Source organism: Berghia stephanieae, chromosome 2 (assembly GCF_034508935.2).
Source record: "Berghia stephanieae isolate SIO BIC M18660-M18661 chromosome 2, UCSD_Bste_1.3, whole genome shotgun sequence".
Lineage (NCBI taxonomy): Eukaryota > Metazoa > Mollusca > Gastropoda > Nudibranchia > Aeolidiidae > Berghia > Berghia stephanieae.
The window spans coordinates 114,862,141-114,877,338 of record NC_088361.1 but is presented as its reverse complement, the minus strand read 5'-3'; the positions used below and the strand labels follow the sequence as shown (position 1 = coordinate 114,877,338).

Here is a 15,198-nt window from a genome sequence, read left to right as displayed (position 1 = left end):
CACCAAACACGTTTTATTTGACAGGCTGAAAATGAGAAAAGAGAGTGACGATTTGAGTTGAAATTCTCGGTTTGCCAATAAAGCCATGACTCGATAAGAGGGTTTGCCATACCTACTAATTTATGTTATTGTGGTATGCTCAAGAATGATGTTTCATCTGTTGCTTTGGACATTTTTTGTGTTGTTAGGTGTTTTCTTTTGGATCTTATGAAATAATTAGCACTCAAAACCAGTTTTTAGAAGTATAATGCCCATTTTATTGAATACAAATACAAGTCATTTTTGCAGAAGATCAAAAAATACACATTTTCAATAAATCACATCGTTAAAACTGTAACACATAGAGTGATGCAGTTTATTTTATATATAACAAAACTAATTAGGTATGTGTCAGATTTCATTAAGGTACAACAATAACTTTATGAATAACTTTTAAAAACCCTAAAAAAAAATAAAAACAACACTTGTAGAGGATAAAAAAGACACTGTTGTCTCAAGAGATTCACAAAGACAGCCTTATTAAGCTTCTTAACTTTAAAAAAAATGAAAAACAAACAGTTAGTACTCACATATAATTTTAAAATGGAATCCATGAACACATACATGCATATGTTCTGGATCTCCATGGATAACTGCTGACATGATATGGTTCAGTCCCAGGAAGATGGTCTTAAAATTTGATATCATCAAGTCCCTCAACTCCAATAAGAATTTGATGTGGATATATTCAAATACTATCAGTTGAAATGTACTTAAAACTTATATTTTGTTATTTCCCTTAATGTCACTTTGACACTAGAACGTTATTGTAATGTAAAGTTGACATAATTTTTTGAAACATTAATGTAGATTAAGATGAATGGGAGTATCAATTGATTTACTTGTAGAATTATTATAATTTAAATAGTGCCGAAATCTGGGACATTGTTAGATAATGATAACCAGTAACTGTTTGATTGTTAATTTGAAGTTTCAAAGTTGAGAACAGACTTACAATTCGGACTTTTTTTCTTCTCTGGTCTACCTCAAGAACAAAGAAGTGTGATTCACAATATGTTATGATCAAATATAGAGATTTGGTTTTACCCTTCCTTAGCACTTGGTAAGGCCACGCAATATATTTGATTTCTTTGAATTTGAGGCATGCTATGATCAAATCTATTGAGTCTATTGAGAATATCAGCTAGAGGTTGGTTAGTTTGGGCATCAAAACAATAAAAGACTTGTGAGAGTGCAATCACACATTTCTTATATTGAACTTATGTCATTCATCTTTGTATTTATGATTTAACTTGAAGAATCGTTAGAAATACTGCAACATTCTAGATCAACAAACAAAATCCTGCTTCAAGGGCCAATAGTCAACAAGCAATTGTTTAATGTTGTTTGACCGAGAATGCAGCATTACTATGTTTTATATTTCTTTTATAGCTCACAGCAATTAAATTAGGTTTTATGGAAAACCTGCTTCTTGTCACTGATGCAGCAAAAGAAAGCATGCCTTTGTCTGCAGCCACCAAAAGATATGATATCATGGAGCTCCAGTTCTCAGGGAAAGGAAAATTCATGCCTGACCCAGAAATGCCGGATTTGGATGGATCAAAGAAGAGCTCCAAACGGAAGTGGGGAATATACTTGATTTCCATCACCAAGTGAGTTGGGAGAATACGCCATCTGATATAAGTGGTTTTGTTTGTTCAGAAACCAGAAAAACCCCAAGCTTAGATTCCTGTGAGCAAATTCTACCCAAATGAAGAGATGTGGTTCATAAACTAAATTGTCATGAACCAGGCTTTGTCCTGGATCTAACAACTGTAAATGTCCTCATGACATCCATAATAAATTTGAGAAGGCCACTCAATGATACTATGCTGGTGTGTGCCAATGGTGTTTCACTTCTCGTTGCCAATGCTCATCTAAATACTCAGCTTGTGGCTACCGCCAAGAGGATGAGTTCAAGAAAGGTTTTAGAATACCACTTTGTGAAATTTGGCATTTGATTGAGCAGCTGAATAGTTTTTGTTTGTGTTTAAGGGTTTAACAGCACAAGTGACGCGTTTGGGTCATTTTGGCACTAGTAAAAGGACGGAAAATGGAATAGACAAAGAGGTCTAGATTTTTAAAAATCACACAAGAATAAGTAAGACAAAAGGGAATTGTTCAAATAGGGAACCAATGTAGATTCTAAGAGCATGAGATCACCTAAAAGTAAAAGTTCTGTCCAGACACAAGCCCAGAATCACAATAAGAGGAATACACTAAAATGCTTACATTATAAATTCAAAACAAAAAATTTAATAATACATAACAGAGAAGTGATTTACAAGGAAAAAAAATATCATCTCCAAAAACAATATCTATACATTTGACTATCTCCCTCCCAGCCAAGGATTCTGGCCATGGTCAGGACAAAACCAAGTAATCTCATTCCAAGACAAAGACAGAGGGCACATTGGAAAACAGCTATAGAGGGATAAAGGACACAGACTGATGAAAAAGCATTAACTTCCGCCCACTTGTACAAATAGATAAGATGAAATTAATAAAACGCAATTTGTCTTTTCTTTAACTTTAAGTAAATTCCTTTGAAAATTGACCCAAAAAATGCCACTATTCCACCATTGTGGATAATTAGAACGATATGGAAAGAAGGTGTGGTTTCAGTCAGAAGTGAAACATTACAATTTGTTTCAAACAGTTTGCACTGATTTGTTGAGTTTTTAAAATCATCCTCCTTCCAGAGAAATTGTCAAAACTGTAATTGTGGACTAAGACAACGGAGAGTTTACAATTTACAACATTAAAGAATCTGCCTGGGGCCAATATCTTACTTTGTAAGCGGCCTCTGGATAGAGTGTATAAGGAATTCAGAGGATGCCGAGGATGAGAGCAGTGATATGGGGCTGCCATGTTGATAAAGTCCAAATGAGGGACATTTTTGCATTCCTCAAGGGACATTCAAAGGGCATGAATTTGGACACTATTGCCACGAAGTATTCAGCATGATAGTGCTCATAGAGAAAAAGAAAAAAAAATTGAGGATAAGAATAGGATCTGAAATTTTGTTACAGGAAAAGTCAACTGATGTATCCCACATTATTGACCCCACCGAAAACAACAGTATGGAATGTGGGATTGTCCCACATTGTGTGGGACACTTGGCAGCTTTGAACGATGTTTAAGCTTTTGCAAGATCTATGATGTCATGTTCTGGGCACTATTGCCACAAAGTATACAGCATGATAAAGTGCTCATAGAGAAAAAAAAAAATTGAGGATAAGAATAGGATCTGAAATTTTGTTACATGTGGAATGAAATAAATTTACAAGATTTAAACTACAAGAGAACAGCAAAGAAAAGTGTGTTGTTATATAGGAAAAGTCAACTGATGTATCCCACATTATTGACTCCACCGAAAACAACAGAATGGAATGTCGGACTGTCCCACATTGTGTGTGACACTTGGCAGCTTTGAACGATGTTTAAGCTTTTGCAAGATCTATGATGTCATGTTCTGGAATTCATCTATCTCTTACAATGACAATTGTATTTTAATCAATTGGACAATATTACAGAAAAGTGGGCAAGATATTATGCATGAAAACTTCTTACATTTGGAAGCTTTGCGAACTGTTTTGTAAAAATTATTTGGATAAGTCGCATAAAGAAGAGCTCAAAAAAGTGTATGAACAATTTGAATTTATGGAACCAAAATCTTCTCCCGTTTGAGGAGGATATGCTCCTTATCTTTTCTATTCTCTCCTATCTATGTCAGTTGCTGAGCTGATAAACTTTTTGACTTGTTCTTGGAAATGCATGGTCAAGTCTATCTCTGGTCACAACCTTGAGTTAGAAAAAAAAAAGTTGCTTATTCATGACCAGGTTTGGGGCTTTCTGAATTGACTTTAATGTTGTTTGAGTGGCTCAGTCTATGATTTTGAAAATGGTAACAAAACTCAGCAATAACTCGATATTCCCCAATTAAACAACAAAAAAAAACAAAAAAAACATGCTTTTTAAGTTGATACCAACTTTATACCTTAATAAAAATTCAACAGCACTCATCCATAATTTGTGAGATATATTTTCAAGAGTGCTAGCTTTGTGAAACACAACGGGGATGTTACCAAATTTCACACAGTCAGACTAAAGTAGAAACATCTTCATTGGTTTACAGGCTCAAAGCCATTTAGAAAAAGTTAAGCATACATGTCACTGCAACATTTGCTCCAACTGGTTTTACACAAGATTATTGGCCATTAACACCTCAAATAAAAATCCATATTTAAGGTGGATGCTCATTCCACCACTAAGCCACTCTTTATGTTTTCTATGTGAATATACTGCAGTGATGATACTCACAAAAAGTCAAAAAGGAGGAAAAGTCTCGGAAAAACGGAAAACTCACCTAGAACATTCTTGCACCACAGGTAAGTAGGCAGGATGACTTCTTTTGAGTACTTGAAGAGTACTAGTGTGTTTCGGGCCTCTTTCTAGGTGGGGGCCCAACCTGTTTGGATTGCTACTTTATATGAAGCTTATAGGCTTTTTTATATATTATATTAAAAAAAAAGTAAAAGGAGAAAATGAAGGAAATATCCGCGGATCGAAATCTGAGGAGGAAAACCGAGGAAAGGAAAGAAAACTGCGGATTTCCGCGGAAAAGTATCATCACTGATAATGGTAAACATTTATATAAAATAGTGCTGTAATGAAATCAGTTCCCCATTAGGGTAAAATAATATCTGCTTTAGGACGCATTCTTCTGCTTTACGGACATTTTTTACCATGAGCTATTCCATCAGAAATGAATCCATTTGAGCATGCATGGAATCAATTAGTAAAACATGCATGAAACTGTAACATATAGAAAGAAGTGGACGAGATCAACTAACAAAAGAACAATTATTTGTAGAATTTTTCTGGTCATTTTTTTTAGCAATAAAATGTATGCAGGTGCATATTTGGATAGAGTTCAAAATTAAAGGTAAAAATCAAATATCAAATCCAGTAATGGAACAAAACTTTTGGTGGAAGCTCTTTGGGTTTAAGTTAGTTATGCCATTAGGCATAAATTTTTCACACAAAAAGAACAAAATGTAGTCATTAAAAAAATATTCACTGCCTGTCATGGTAATGTGGTATTTAAAAAAATAGATTACATTTTTCATTGTATCAACATTAGTCCTATCAGTCATTTAAGGAGGGTCAGGGGCCTGGTAAAGGCCCTCAGCAGGATTCAAGGCTTAGTCCTGGTGGGGGTTTAAAAGCCCCTGAAGTATGTTGAATATGATGCTTTGAGAGAGTCAGCCCCTGGAGAATTTTTTTTTATTAAATGCTTCAAGAGAGTCAAAAATTATATGCAGTACGAGCTGGATTCTATCACGCTGACGCTGGGTGACTGAATTTTTATCTAGTAATACGAGTCGTCACCTCCCAAGAATGTCGTATTGCAGAGCATGCTGGAATCCAGCGAGTACTGTATTAGAAGTTACTGAACAAAATGTTTAAAATACAATATCCTATAGATAATTAAATCACTATCAAGAATTATCATTGTCATCATCATCAGCCTCACTGTCATCTTCTCCTTCACTATCCTCGAAGAAATCGTCCAGAAAATCATCATTTTCATCTTTCATTTTGCTCTTTGCCTCTTCAAGAGTTCCACCTTTCTCAATAAATCTCAGGACAGTTCCTGTGAAAAAAAAGAAATATTAAAAATTAAAAATCAGCTATACTTTTTTCAGACAAACAGCAGAATGGTTCAATTTATTTAGCAACATTATAGCTACTGCAAACTGATTTTCAAATCTCATTTTTGCTCCACCTTTAAAAAAAATATTAAATACTGCTAGGGAAAGACATTTTGATTCTGAGCTTAATAACACAACAATTACAGACATGATTCTCAATTTTACCGTCGTTGTTGATAACATTTTAAATCGTTTTATTTTTTTTATATTAAAAACTGCCTAAACTCAAATATGTCAGAAAACCTGCATTTGCCATTTAACCAAAACAGGAAACCCATGAGATATCATAACTCAATAGCAACAGAATGATTTTGCAAAGGACTGGAGTATTAAAATTGTTCTCTATTCTGCGATGCTTATCAGATTGCTATAAGACTGACTGGTTTGACACATTTGATTTGGAATTTTAATACATTTCTGTCATTTTTTAAAAACACAATTCAGATTCTAGTCATTAGCTTTAATTAAGTTTTCTTATTTTACTTTGGTGTTCCTAGTTTTACAGGACAATGGTCGTGGTATGCTTACTTTTATGATTTTGTGATTTCACCAATCTCACCCGTGATAAATGGAATTTTGAACAAGCCAATTTTTAACTGTTTAATCAAATTCTGAGAAAGTCACTCAGCAAAAAGATTAAACAAAACTTCTCTCTATTCATATGCGGATTGTTAAAATCTTAAGTTAAGAGAGATAAAGCAGTGCAAATTTGTACTTGAAAAAACTGCGGTTTGAGAAATGTTTACCTGGGAAAATCCAATACAGGGATGCCCTTTCCCAAAAAAGATAAAAGCCTGAATTTTTTTCAATTAATGACCTTATGGAAATATCTCCAGCAAAGATTCTCTTTACTGACTGGTATTACCCATATACAGTCGACTCCGCTTAATCGCACATCCTCGGGAATTTGGCTTAGTGTGTCGATTAAGCGAAGAAGTTAATAATAGCATCTAGGCCCAAAAAAATTTCATTGGCTGTCGTTGGTCCGATCCATAAGTTATAATTGGTCAATAATTTCATATTTTCTTTCGTTGCAATTTTTCCTCACTCCTGGATATTCTTCTCCAATAACCTCTTGTATTCATTTGCAGGATAAATTACTGCCATTATCAATAAAATTTGCAATGTCAATATAATTATTTCTTAATCATATCAACATTGTTACACAAGATCTTTATTTAACTATGTTATATGCCAAAGAAAGAAAAAAACAGAACCCAGGACTTTGGGAGATATCGATTTTGATACAAACAATATCCCTATATCCAAACTGCACTAAGGTAAGGCCATCTTAAATTAATGAAATACTTACTCCTTTTTCTTTCTGGTAAGTGCATGAGTTCAAATCTCGCTGCTGCTGCTTCCACTTTTTTATCTTCCTCACTTAGTCCATATCTAATAACAACGATGGTAATAATAGTTATGATAATAATAATAATATTAATAGCAGAGAAGGATTTCAAAATGCATATGACGGAACAATCTTTTAACCATTGTTTTCTAAACTCAATTTAAATGAAACAGTAAAAAAAAGTAATCAGTGTTTGTCATGACAAACTATTTGTATGCTAAATGAATACAAGCTCTTGAAATCATAACACAAACCCATAATGTTAAAGTAAATCAGATTCAGTTTACATCTCTCAGTAACTAATCTACTTGTTTTAACTCAGAACTTCAAAGTTTAATGCAATTTTCAATGTAGTTTATACAACTAACAAGGTAGACTATGAAAAATCTATATATATTCAAAAAATAATTTGAAATTGTTGGCTGAATAGATTATCTTAAAGTTAAAGCTCAGAGACACTTTCAAAAATAGGTTTTTCACTTACTTTTCAACAATATCTTTTTTTTCCATACATTTTTCACAGACTTCAGCTTGCTGAGCACATGGCCGACACACTGTATGATAAGCTTTTTTCACAGTTTTATTCTTGCATAAGTTGCTGAAACATATCAAAAGAGAAGCATAATGTGTATGGTTAGTAACTCTTTCTTCTTCATACCAAGAAATAAATTTAATAGACATGTCAAGTGATTCTTTTTGTCTATTGTGGAAAAGATAAAATTAAAATTTATATGTCAAGTAAACTGCAGGTTAAACTGAAATTCAAGACTTGGTATTCTATTTCAATATAGGTATACATCAAAAAGTTATCAAGCTTTTCAAGTGATAATATCATACCGCTGATACCATTAATCCCATTGCCACCTACAATGCACGCATCAAATTGTTCAACTGTGTGACTTTGTGGTTGAAAAACTGCTTTTGTGAGTGTGGTGAGGGGGGGTTAGTCTCTACGTATATATATATGCCCACAAATGAGCGTAGTGGTAGTAAGTGCTAAAGAGAGCAATTGTGTTATAATGTAATAATTATAATATACTCCAAAGTCATTTTTATTGAGTTACAACCTCTCAACATATTGGCATATTGTGTTCTCACCATCAAGTAAGAATGGACTGGTGTGGTCAGGGTGGGATTGGTTAGTATGGAAGTGAGTTGTGGAGTAGAGAGGCGACAAATGAATAAGGCATTATGGATTAGTGTGGGCAGGGCGTTGGTGGCGAAGTGAAGAGGGTTTCAACAGAGGTGTGTGAGCGGTATTGTATGGATACAAGAGAGAGCATTGTGTAACGGTTGTAATGGAAATTTTGTTCGGTTGTCACCAATATTTTCTTAGCGTATTCAGTTATTCAGAAATTTTTCGGTTTAAAGATAGTTTGAGCTTAACGGCTTTCGGTTATCGACACTTGAGTAACAGAAACAAAGGGGGGAAAAACAACAACATTTTGATTTTCTTTCGGTTTAACCAGTTTTACTGTACTCAAAGAGTTGACTTTTTGTTGTTTTTTTTTTTAATATAGAATGACATCGTTAAAAATTGATAATCAAGCAGTTTGGTGAACAACAGCCAAATTGTGATCCATTCACAGGAAAGTTGTGATTGGAATTGCCATGATAATTAAGGGAGGTTCACAAAAAAATGCATAATTTTGTTACTAAGAGAAATATCGTGGATATTTTATTATAAATTCTCTCAATTTCCTTTCAACAAAAAGTCCATTTAAAACATCAGGAGTTTTATAGTGCTAAAAATTGGCTATTTTCAAATTCATTTCTTTTTTTTTTTTTTTTCATTTCCAGCTTTACTTTTTTTAATTCCCTTTATTACTTAGCATTACATCTAAACTTGATTCATGCCTTCATGCCAAATTTCAGGGCTCTTTATCTCTGCACAATCACTTTTTAAGTTGAAGTCGCCATGGTCTGTTGTTCTTTTTCTCATTACCAGTTCCCAATGAAATCAATATCCAAATTGATAACCAAATAATTTAATTTTGTTTTGTTTTAATTTACTTTAATCCCAAGGATTACTATACAGTATAGTTGTCATTGTTTAATCCATAATATTTTCAGCATCATTACTATTTATAATTTAAAAATCATATTTTTCATACAACTTTTCAATATTTTTGTGGACATTTTCTTAATGTTTTTTTATTATGTTTTATTATTTCATTTCTTTTTTTTTTTTTTGGAGGGGAGGGGTGGTTGAGTGTGCATGACAATAATACAGTGCAACCCCTGGATAACGACATTGCCAGGGACCTGAAAATGATGTCGTTATCCAGGGGCGACGTTATTCCGGGGTTTTCAAGATGACCCGTGAATATATACAGTGCAGCAATGCGCGGACCCATGCCTAAGAGAAGACACTTCCTAACGACGTTAGAATGTGTATTTCTCTTGTTTAAAAAGGGTATACCAGTGATGCTTTTTTTCTCCAATGTGTATTGTCATCGTCTTCATCGTAAATAATGCTCCAACGCGATTTAACAAAACTAGGAATAAATCAAGAAAATCAAGTGCCAATATGAGAAGAACACAGATGCTCACATCTACTTTTAATACGTATTATTTAAAATCCATGCGATGCTGATAATGAAATTTGAATATCGACATTTTTAAGTGCACCAAAATTTACAAGCACTTAAAATTAGTAGATTTACATCTTATTATAAAAGACAAAAACATAAAAACAAGAACTAGGTATTAACCACAATAACATCAAATTTGGTCTAATGTTTAGAAAAACAATTGATATTTTTAATGTAAACAATAAAGTGACAGAGGCTGTCACTGTTTTCCTGGCTAATCTAACGTGTATTATAATATAAGACAATAAATATCCAAAAATGCCCCATTGGACACAGCATTGCTGGATATCAGTTAACCTCCATCACTGACAGGTAGTTAACAGGGAAGCTAAATGGACTCTTGAGAGTTTCATCCACTGATAATCTTTTGTTGTGGTTCTATATGAACTGATGCTGATTCCAAGCAGTGTAGTAAACATAATATTGTGTTCTAATTCGTCGGTAACAAACCATCTCATTGGGAGGAAAAAAGGCCTTTTTTTATTGGTAAAGTATTAAGAGTATGAGATGGCGAAGGTCAGTGTTCAACTGCTGTTTGTTGCCATACTATTACGATGTTGCTAAACCAAAATCTTGGTCTCCCTAGCCAAAATGACCCAAGAATTTGGTCTCCCTAGACTCTTCCTTTTTTTTTTTTTATTGCAGCAAATGAAATCATACACACACCCTCTTTAAAAAAGAAAGGGAATTACGGGAATTACAATTAGGATTATATGTCATGATTAGTTTACAACAATAAAACTGTTGTCGAGACAAGATGGGTAAACCGTAAATAAATGCGATGCCCATGGTAATGATAATTGATAATATGATATGATATGATATAAGTCCAGATTTATGTAGGCTTTTACAGCCTTTTATCTGCTCTTGTGCATTCGTGAACGTATTTAATTCACGTCTCTCAAAACTGGGCATGCCACATAGTGGAAGGAGGTGTCTGAATTTAACTTTACAAACAGTATTTTTCTGTTTCACATAAGCATCAAGACGGCACTCGAATGCCTGCCTTGAATAAGGATGATATGATTACAATCTGGGTACAGCTGGGGCGACCATCCCCAACCCAGCGCGTCCACAGGTGGCGGATCGTGGAACGGCCTACAGATCCTGATCTATAGGTTAGCTGTAAAGCCGCGGACCAACTGGCGATAGTCGTGGAGAGTGAGGTTGGGTAGTCTGGCAGCACAGCTACACATACAAAATGCCTCATATACTCTATGAAGGGACTATCAAGGTGAATGGGAGGCGCCTTAAAACCTGCCAAATGCTCCCACTGCCTTGTGGGTTATGACCAGGAGGTCAAAAGGCTATGGAGTAAACCAGATAAAAATCCGTCAGAAGGCAACGGGAAACCACTGACGTATCATCCCAAGATCGTCATGATGTCCGTCCAAGCGAATCTAGTCAACGACGTCAATGGATGTTTTTCGAGCAACTCGATTACAGCCTCGTCCGGTAGAGATAGCCATGCAGGTGAACAGGTGACTCTCGACCGTCATCCAGCTACTGTGCACCACCAAACATTACGAACAGCAACATGGAATGTAAGAAGTCTGTACCAGAAAGGAAAATTAGCAAATGTAGTTATGGAAATGAAGAGATTGAATATCAATGTTTTAGGATTATCAGAAGTTAGATGGAAAGGAGCAGGAGAACTTAATTATGATGACTGTAAAATTATATACTCAGGAGGAGGAGAACACCAAAGGGGAGTTGGAATTATACTAGATAATAAAACGGCGCGAGCAGTCAAAGGATTCTGGCCCATATCAGACAGAGCAATGGCAATCAAACTACAAGCAAAACCTTTTGATTTTGATATTTTACAAATATACGCCCCAACCACCAGTCACGATGATGAAGAAGTGGAAAATTTCTATCAACAAATAGATAAAGCAATGCATCAGTTTAAGTCTTCAGACATAAAACTCATCATGGGCGATTTTAATGCCAAGGTGGGCCGAGAAAGAATAGAAGATATTGTGGGCCCACATGGTCTGGGAGACAAAAATGACAGAGGTGATCGTCTTATTCAATGGTGCCGTCAACATGATCTGACAATCACAAATACCTGGTCAACAAACCACAATAGAAGGAAGTGGACATGGAAAAGTCCTGGAGATGGAGTGAGAAACCAAATAGATTACATACTCATCAGCAAACGTTTCCGAAACTCGGTTTTGTATGCCAAATCTATGCCGGGGGCTGACTGTAACAGCGATCATATACCTGTGCTATGCCCCATACGAGTTAAATTGAAAATCTGCAAAAGAGCAAAGGCTAAACCTAAATACCAACTAGACATTCTCCGGGAGGAACAGAAGATACAAGAAAAATTTGAACTATCAGTAAGAAACAAGTTTGAAGTGCTTGGAGAACTAACAGATATAGAAGAGAAATATGAGCAGTTTAAAGACAGTGTTGCTGCATCATTAGAAGAAAATGTTCCAACCACACTTAAGTTGCAGAAGAAGAAATGGATTACTCCAGAAATATTAGAACTAATGAATGAGAGAAGAAAGGCCAAAAATCAGGAAGAAAAATACAAGACTCTGAACAGGCAGATAAAAAGAAAATGCAACGAAGCTAAAGAAGACTGGATAAATGAACAATGTCACTATATAATGTCCTGCAAAGAAAAAAATGGCAAATTCTTCCATCAGAAAATCAAAGAAGTGACAAACAAAACTAAATCAGGTGCTAAAAGTGGATGCATCAAAGACAAGCGTGGAAACACCATCATGGACAAAGACTGCATTCTAAACAGATGGTCAGAATATATTGAAGAACTTTTTTTTGATAATCGAGGAAAATGCCTATGATAAAAGAACTGGAAGGGCCTTCTATAATGAAAGATGAAGTTAGGAACGTCATGAAAAGCATGAAAAATGGAAAAGCTGCAGGACCTGATGCCATAACAATTGAGGCCTTGACTGGCCTGGGTGAATGGGGGATTGAATTCATCACAAACCTTCTAAATCAAGTGTATGACACAGGAAAAATGCCAACTGATATGAAACGATCCATTTTTATAGCACTACCAAAAAAGCCAGGGGCAGTTGATTGTGAACAACACAGAACTATTAGCCTAATGAGCCACCTCACAAAAATTCTTTTGAAGATAATTTTACTAAGAATAAGAAATAAAATACGACCTGAAATTGGGGAGATGCAATTTGGTTTTGTTGAGGACAAGGGTACCAGAAATGGAATATTCACATTATCAATGCTGATGGAAAGATGTATTGAAGTAAATAAAGATCTGTATATGTGTTTCATCGACTATTCAAAAGCCTTTGATAAAGTACAACACGAAAAACTATTCAAAATTCTATCATCCTTGGACATTGATGGTAAAGATTTAAGAATATTACGGAATTTGTACTGGGAACAAGAAGCAGCAATGCGTGTTGACAACGAACTAAGCAGTTTTACACCTATTAGAAGAGGAGTTAGGCAGGGGTGTGTTTTGTCTCCAGATTTATTCAACCTCTATAGTGAAATGATATTAAGAGATATCGAACATAAGAATGGGGTGTGTATTGGAGGAAAGAATGTAACAAATCTGAGGTATGCAGATGATACGGTTCTACTGGCAGAGTCTGAACATGAACTACAAGAATTACTGGATGTTGTAGTCAGGAGTAGTGAAAATATGGGACTGGAACTGAATATATCTAAAACAGAATGTATGACGGTATCTAAAAATAATAACCCACCAGCCTGTGTAATAACAAGCAGAGGACAAACAATACAACAAGTTGAATGTTTCAAATATTTAGGCTTCAATGTAACATCCAATGGAAAATCAGATTGTGAAATAAAGAAAAGAATAGGTATGGCGAAGAATGCATTCAACCAGCTGCATACAATTATGAAAAACAGGAATATTAGCATGAAAACAAAAAACAAAGTCCTGGATTGCTATGTACTGTCTGTGCTGCTATATGGTTGTGAGAGCTGGACCATAAACAAGACCATGGTTAAAAGACTGGAGGCAGTGGAAATGTGGTTTTACAGAAGAATGATGAGGGTGTCATGGATGGAAAGGAAAAGAAATGAAGAAATTTTAGAAATGGCAAACAGAAAAAGATCACTGATAACAAAAATCATCAAACGCCAAATGGAATTTTTAGGACACATTATCCGCCACCCTGGTTTGGAAATACTCGCCTTGACTGGAAAGATGAATGGAAAAAGAATAAGAGGAAGACAAAGAATAACGTATTTGAAAGGGATAAGAACTTGGACAGATGAAGCTGAGAAAGGTGGCGCTGCTTTAATAGAATTGGCAAGAGATAGATCAGCTTGGCGGAAGATGACCTCCGACGTCTGCTTCAGATATGGAACTACATGAGATGATTACAATCCTAACCTAATCTTAAACTTAAAGAATAAGAGGACTAAAAAAAAAAGATCTTCAACAAATGTGTAAAGAAAAATAGTGCTATGGATTGATCGAAATGTGTAAAGAAAAATAGTGCTATGGATTGATCGATCGGGTTCCAAAATGGATCGGACAATTTTTTTACGCCCCAATAATAGTAATAGTGAAGAGAAATTATCGCGTACGCCCAAATAATGAGAAAGTTCGCGGTGTAGGATCGAATAAAAAGAGTTTATTAATCAAGCTATCATTATGATTTGGTAAGATAACATGAAACTCACCAGGTAGCTGCTATGGATTGAGCGATCGCCTTCCAAAATGGATTTTACGCCCCAATAGTGAAGAGAAATTATCGCGTACGCCCAAATAATGAGAAAGTTCGCGGTGTAGGTTCGAATAGTAAGAGTTTATTAATCAACCTATCATTATGATTAAGATAACATGAAACTCACCAGGTAGCTGGCTGACTGAGGGGTTTGTATTTCTTATATTTAACTTTCCACTCAACTATAGATTTACATCTTTGACAGAGACCCTCATGAGTCATGCTGTTCATTGCTTGCATTTTCGATGACTTATCATATTTGTCATTTTTGAAGGCAGTTTTGTTTTTATACTTCTGAGCTCGTGTCCTGGTAACATTGCCCTTTTGGGAACTCATTTCTGTCGGCTTCGACAACTAAATATTTTTTTAAATATACTGCTAAAATGCGTTTGCTCTTGTTTTTGTTGACTGAACTGAATGATTGCACAAGATCAAGCCAATCATGACCCCAGAGAATCAACGAGAAAAGGAAATGTGGTGGTTTTCAGTCTTAGCCGTTTTCAAAACTTTTATCAACACGTTCTTTTTTGTTCTTTCTTCTTTTTATAATAATAATAATAATAATAATAATAATAATAATAATAATAATAATAATAATAATAATAATAATAATAATAATAATAATAATATAATAATAATAATAATAATAATAATAATAATAATAAATAATAATAATAATAATAATAATAATAATAATAATAAATAATAATAATAATATATAATAATAATAATAATATATAATAATAATAATAATAAATAATAATAAATAATAATAATAATATATA

The 15,198-nt window shown here is 34.5% G+C and overlaps 1 protein-coding gene across 1 annotated transcript; it reads right to left on the bottom strand.

The window, feature by feature from the left end:
- Window positions 1-233: 233 nt before the first annotated feature.
- LOC144966310 (uncharacterized protein C9orf85 homolog) lies at window positions 234-14,892 on the bottom strand. Its single transcript, XM_078902547.1, has 5 exons — window positions 14,541-14,892; window positions 7,592-7,705; window positions 7,069-7,151; window positions 753-5,698; window positions 234-694 (listed from the first exon to the last, which is right to left on the bottom strand). The coding sequence occupies exons 1-4, from the start codon at window positions 14,747-14,749 to the stop codon at window positions 5,544-5,546; spliced, it is 561 nt and encodes a 186-aa protein (XP_078758673.1). The 5' UTR covers window positions 14,750-14,892; the 3' UTR covers window positions 234-694; window positions 753-5,543.
- Window positions 14,893-15,198: the final 306 nt, after the last annotated feature.

What these genes read in the sequence shown, in the direction of transcription:
- LOC144966310 (XM_078902547.1), bottom strand. Translation starts at nt 14,749, where the DNA reads ATGAGTTCCCAAAAGGGCAATGTTACCAGGACACGAGCTCAGAAGTAT. An exon ending in AAAAAAGATATTGTTGAAAA is followed by an intron (nt 7,152 to 7,591) that starts GTAAGTGAAAAA and finishes CGTTGTTATTAG; the next exon opens with ATATGGACTAAGTGAGGAAG. An exon ending in CTTACCAGAAAGAAAAAGGA is followed by an intron (nt 5,699 to 7,068) that starts GTAAGTATTTCA and finishes TTTTTTTCACAG; the next exon opens with GAACTGTCCTGAGATTTATT.